The 6,222-nt window shown below is 45.9% G+C and overlaps 1 protein-coding gene and 1 pseudogene across 1 annotated transcript in view; one reads left to right on the top strand and one right to left on the bottom strand.

Moving 5' to 3' along the window:
• The window catches only part of Lrriq4 (leucine rich repeats and IQ motif containing 4), a 29,992-nt gene that overhangs the window by 12,620 nt on the left and 11,150 nt on the right, over nucleotides 1-6,222 (top strand). The window contains exons 3-4 of the mRNA XM_026778794.1: nucleotides 2,069-2,207; nucleotides 2,994-3,190. Coding sequence (XP_026634595.1) covers nucleotides 2,069-2,207; nucleotides 2,994-3,190 — 336 coding nt within the window. The remainder of the gene's footprint in view (nucleotides 1-2,068; nucleotides 2,208-2,993; nucleotides 3,191-6,222) is intronic.
• LOC101995294 lies at nucleotides 4,993-6,221 on the bottom strand (annotated as a pseudogene).

The raw sequence follows: 6,222 nt of genomic DNA, 5'->3' as shown, positions 1-6,222 counted from the left end.
GCCACCTCAGCTTCCCTGCTTACCACCTCAGCTTCCCTGCTTATTTCCACAAGATACTCCCCCAGAACATCTGCCTCTGTCTTAGGTGACTATGGCTGTGATGACAAACCATGACCAAAAGCAACTTGGGGAGGAAAGGGTTTATTTCACTTATAATTCCATATAACAACAGTTCATCCTCAAAAGCCGTGAGGGCAGGAACCTGGAGGTAGAAGCTGATGCAGAGGCCACGTAGGGGTGCTACTTACTGGCTTGCTCCTCATGGCTTGCTCAGCCTGCTTTCTTATAGAACCCAGGACCACCAACCCAGGAATGGCACCATCCACAATGGGCTAGGCCTTCTACCACCAATCACTAATTAAGAAAATGCCTCACAGCTGGATCTCATTTTCTTAATTGTGGTTTCCTCCTTTCAGATAACTCCAGCTTGTATCGAGTTGACATAAGACTAGCCAGCACACCCTCCAATCTTCATGCCCATTCTTTTTCTTTAAAAATCTGACGGTGTCCACTACTGCTGCCTACTGGAATGTTGACTGACCTTTGTGTGGATTGAATTTGTGCAGGCAACCACAGCTTCTCCTAGTTTGTAAGTCATGTCATGTCCAGAAAACAACATTCCACAGCATCCCGCCCCATCTTCTGCTTTTCTTTCCACATCCTCTTCTATTGTATTCTCTGAGTTTGATGGGATCACTATTGATGTCATACACGGACTACTTAATTTTACTATTTATGAGTCTCCACATTAACTGTTGCCTAATATAGGAAGAAGCTTCTCTGGCCAAGGTTGAGGGCAGAACTAATCTGTGGGTATAAATGTAAGTATTATAAAGGCAGTTGACAACATGAGCATTCAGGAAAACCACAGCAATAATTTCTTCACTGGCGCTATGACCTCCCCAGCCATGGGCTTTTGACCAGGTTTGTGGTACCAGGTACACATTCCCTCCTGTGTAGGCCTCAAATCCTAGCAGAGTGGTTGGTTACCCCGTAATTCCCATGCCACTACTGCATCAGCGGCTCTTCAGTATGTCTCTCTACTACTGTATTTTGGTATGTTCTATTTGTAGAAATGGACTCATACCATTTTCTATTTAATTTATATTTTTCATAGGTATCCCCTTGAAAATGACATTGCTCAGAAGTTAAAATATCCTATGAGTAACATGATTGGGAGCCTAAATTTTGGTACCCGGGATTCCCTGCAAGAAGCAATGTGACCTGACCTTCTTGTTTAGTGATAGGTGATCTGATGATGGGTTCATAGTTCTCTGCTGGATCCTAGCAAGATAACTCCATTTACAGTAGTGTCTTTATAAAGTATGGCTATATGTAGTTTGTCTTTATGTCTTTATGTAGTTTGGCTAATTTAACCTCTATGATTTGGGGCACTTAGTTGAAGAATTATAGCCATTTCCAAAAATAACTAGCTATTGGAAGGGAGTAAATGGTACATGCTGTAATGATCCAAGTTAGTTTTCCCTGAGGTTCAGATAAAATTTAGTCACAGTATTCTCCTTTCCTCTGTAAGTCCAATGGCTTTGTTCAAAAGCCATTGTTTTCCTTGATATTAACTCTGCAAATATTTATTAGTTATTTTTCTTGCCATGGGAACCAGTCCACCTCACTAAACCATCCAAGGAAGGATGGTTGATTTGGGCACACATGGGAGAGCTTTCAGTCCATCACTGGGAAGACATCGTGTCAGGACTGGCTTTGGGTATGGCAGCAAGAATATGTGGCAGAGGTTCCTTAACCTCGGCAGTCCAGGAAACAGTGAGGTAGGCCAAAGCTAGGCCAAGTATGACCTCCCACGGTCTGGATTCTGCCAGTCAGGCCCACTTACAGGCTCCACCAGCTTCAGGAAGCACCACAGATTGGGGAGGAAGCATGAAACATGAGCCTTGAGGGACAGTTCAGATTCAAACTACAACAAACATGCTTCTCCCATTGTTCCAAGGCATAACTTCCCTCCTGCACATGAATGGGCACTCACAGGTAAGTCTGGTTATTGTAATGCACTTGTTAAGATGACTGTCCTCACCACACGCTCTCATTATGACAGAAGCTTAAAGAGCTATATATAGAAAACAATCAACTGGAGCAGCTGCCTGCATCCTTGGGGTTAATGCCAAACCTGGAAGTTCTTGATTGTCGGCATAATCTTCTCAAGCAACTTCCAGATGCCATTTGCCATGCACAAGGTGAGGAACTTTCCAGGTCCACAGCCCAGTAGGAGGAGTCCCGCACTGTTCATGAATGACTTCCTTGCCTTAAGAAAGACCAGTTTCAGAGTTTGTAGGGCTCAGTGCTGTACCATTAGCTGCGGACAGGCTCTCTAGCCACCCGAGGGAAGCCAGGCGCCTCTGTATTTGTATAGCTAAGATCTTGCAAAGGTATTTATAAACTATTATAACAATTATACATTAGAATGAAAAAGCGAAGCAAATAGTGGTTGCTATGAAAGTTAGCATACATCTATACTTATTTCATTACACCAGTGCTAGCAGTCCTCGACTGAACATGTACGATATGACAGCATTTAGAGTTCGTGTAATTATTTAATTATGTAATTTTGTTTATGTAATTATGCAAGTTTATGTAATTATGGTTTAATGTTTATCTAGGTCACTAAGTCATTTGAAAAACCCAGAATGATGAAATCAGGGGATATTGGTAATTTTTAGATTGACTTGGAAAGAACAATTACACTTGATTCCTAAACACCCAAGTATTGCTTAGCTGAGTCACTCCTTATCCATGTATCATCCACCTGCCCTCCCATCCAGCAAGTTTTGGCTGAGCACTGGCTGGCTTCTCTTTATGCGGTGGAAGAGCAGACATAGGCAGACGTTTGATTTGATGGTACTAGACGCCAGGGATCTGGTGCCTCCCTCATCTCCAGCCACTTACCAGTGGATCTCACCTGGGTGACTTGCGGCATGGCGACCCTAAGCTACGTCGACCAATTACAATGAAAATCTTTGTAGGTTTGAAAGAGCTGCTGCTGGAGGACAACTTGCTCACCCGCCTCCCGGAGGACCTGGACCACCTGGTGAACCTCAAGGTCCTAACGCTGATGAACAACCCCATGGAAGACCCCCCAATGGCAGTGTGTGCCCAAGGCAATGATGCCATATGGAACTGCCTGAAGGAAAATAGACTTAGGAAAATAATGGTCACGAAGGTATGCGCAACACAGGTTCTTTTTTTTTTATTTAAAAATTTTTATCCTTGGACAACTTTATGCATGTATATAATGTATCATTTATTTATTTATTTATTTATTATGTATACAATATTCTGTCTGTGTGTATGTCTGCAGGCCAGAAGAGGGCACCAGACCTCATTACAGATGGTTGTGAGCCACCATGTGGTTGCTGGGAATTGAACTCAGGACCTTTGGAAGAGCAGGCAGTGCTCTTAACCTCTGAGCCATCTCTCCAGCCCCCTATATAATGCATCTTGATGATGCCCCTTATTGCTCTCACCCCTGCCCTCAGACCTCTCCCAACCTGTCCCCCTCCCACCTTCATGTCTCTCCTCTCCATGCCTGCCTCCTTTAATAACTTATCAAGGTCAGTTAATGCTACCTGCAGGCCCATGGATGTGGGGCAGACCCTGGAGCACAGGAAACCTACTAGCACTCATACCCTGAAGAAAATTGATTCTTCCAGAAGCCACCAACTGCCAATGACCCCTCAGCTAGGGAAGGGCTGTCCATGCTGGATTTTTGGTGGTTTGATCTTGTGCGGGTCTTGGACAGGCAGTCACAGCTGCTCTGCCGTGAGCTCATGAGTGTGAAGGCCATGTCGTGTTTAGAAGCTGACCCACCTTCCTTGGGTTCTTACGTTCTAGCCACCCCTCTCTTCTGTGATGTTTTCTGAGCTCAGGGACCAGGGACTGACAGCTCAACAGTTACTTGTTCTCAACTCTTTGACCAATTCTCATTCTCTGTATTGCCTGCTACCCACTGCTGTAAGAAGAAGGCTGGGTGCAGCACTAACCCACAGATAATAGTGTCCCCCTCCACTGTGTGTGTCTGGGCATTGAATTTGGCTTGTCAGAGTTGGTGGCAAGTGTCTTTATCCACGGAGCCTTCTCAATAGCCCTCTTAAATAATTTTATTGGAGTGAAAATAAAACTTGCATGAACAAAAGCAGTGAGATAAGATTAAGACACCAGAAATAGAAGCATTCATGGATCAGAAGGCTAGAGACCAGGATCTTGCCATGAACTAGGGTCAAAGAGGGGAAGAGCCTTAGATCTTGCTCTCATCCAGTGACTCCATGAGACATTGGGGACCTCAGACAGGCAGGAACATGTTCTTTTCAGTCAGCATCTTCTGTACTTCAATTGGTCCAAGCCAACACCATTTCATACCCAAACAATATGATCGCTCCCCAGCTGGCACCCTGCTTCCACACTTGCTTCCCCACAGCATCCCTTCTCCTCAGCAATCCCACGGAAGTGGGTCTCACTAGTCTCTGGTGAAATCGACACGTCTTTGCCCTTCTGGAATAATAGTCAACTTCCTGATTCGATCCGATTCCCTATCACAAATCAGCCGTCCACTTAAACTAAATATCACAAATCTTCAAACAGCCGTCCACTTATACTAAATAGTAATACTTCCTTTTCTTTGTCAAAATTAAACTAAAGCAATCATCATTAAATTTTAATACATCAAAACAATACCTAAGCTGCAATATGAAGGGAAGTAAAATTAGATACTTTTTTTGTACAAATATTTTTTTTCAAGGCACACCTACTTAAAATGACTGTTCTAAAAGAATGAAAATGGTATTTTATTGGTTATTTCCTAAAAGCATTTTTGAAAGGTCATGTGCTCTTTTTGCATATTTTATTTTATTTACTTTTTTTTGTTTTTCTTTTTTTATAATATTAGGCTTTAATAATGAAAAGATATTTAATAATGAAATAATAAGAGGCTCCCTCGGAGAACAGGAAAGCAGAAGGGAAGGCGGGGAACACACCAGGAATATTTATTAGTAAGAAATTTCCTCAGGGGACCATGCCCTACAAGCAGGGTGATTGGCTGGGGGGCTTCCCCTACTTAGAAGGACACATGTGGACCCTAGCGGCCTTTCTGGAGGGCGTGGCCACCTCTGCTACAACAGCATCCTGGAAGGCAGGAGGTAGAGCAGCGTGGAGGCAGTACAGTGGGAAGGGAGGTTGTTCACTGCTAACAAAACCAAGGGCTTCCTCAGCAAAGCATGCTTCCGGTGGAGCTACTTGGGGTCTTGTCTGGCGCGTTTGGGGCTCAGCTGTTCCTCAGGCAGTGGATCCCTCCTCACCGAGACATTCCTGAGGGAATGCAACCTTTGCACTTTCTGCAGGCGCAGGGCAAGCTCTACGCTGCAGGCCCGCTGGACTGTCTCTGCTTTCTTTATGTCCCCGCTCAAGGCAACAGCCAGGGCTCTGGGGTCCTCCTTGGAGACCAGCTCTAAATTCTGATTAGATAAGCACAGCTCTGGGGCATGCTTCTCCTTCAGCACAGTGAGGATCTGGCCTGTAAGTGCCACTTCGGAAGCCATCTCTTTGCTGATGCCCGTGTCCACCGCATCCACGTCTCCACCGAGGGCGGCTTTGGGCTCTTCCTGGTTGGAGAAAATGGCGCCCTCCTTCTCCAAGGCCCGGAGATACAGTTCTAGGAGCTGCTTGGACTGGCGGGCCTCCTCTCTCTGGTCAAGCACCCGCTGGAGCGCGTCCTGGAGCCTTTGGACAGTAGCACAGCTTTGGCAAAGCTCCTGAGCCAGTTCTGAACACGGGATGTCAATGAGCACTCGGAGGTCCTCTTCTGAGAGCAGGATGATGCTGGACAGGTCCTCTTTCAGCTGCCTGGCCACATTCTTCCACTTCACCCCGGCTCCGCTGTCTGTTTCGTCGGCATCGAAGGACTCTTGGGAAACCCAGGCTGTTCCTCCATCCGAATTGTTATACTTCCACTTCTCATTACAGGCCAATGCCACAAACTTGGTATTGGAAGGGAGACAAAGGAAGTAGTCGTCATCGTCCACTATTGTACCGTCCTCTGCCAGGACCAGGGTGACTGGTGTCAGGGACTCATCAATGGCCAGTACTTCGCAAGCTTTGCGCCTCAGCTCCTCGAGGCAGGAGGCCGCCACGCCGTGCTGATCGCGGTTGTGGTTGCGGCGCAGCAGACACGGCTTGAGAGGCCGGATATCGTCCGGGTCC

Source organism: Microtus ochrogaster, chromosome 1 (assembly GCF_000317375.1).
Source record: "Microtus ochrogaster isolate Prairie Vole_2 chromosome 1, MicOch1.0, whole genome shotgun sequence".
Lineage (NCBI taxonomy): Eukaryota > Metazoa > Chordata > Mammalia > Rodentia > Cricetidae > Microtus > Microtus ochrogaster.
The sequence above is the reverse complement of the archived record's forward strand: the minus strand, read 5'-3'. Positions and strand labels throughout refer to the sequence as shown.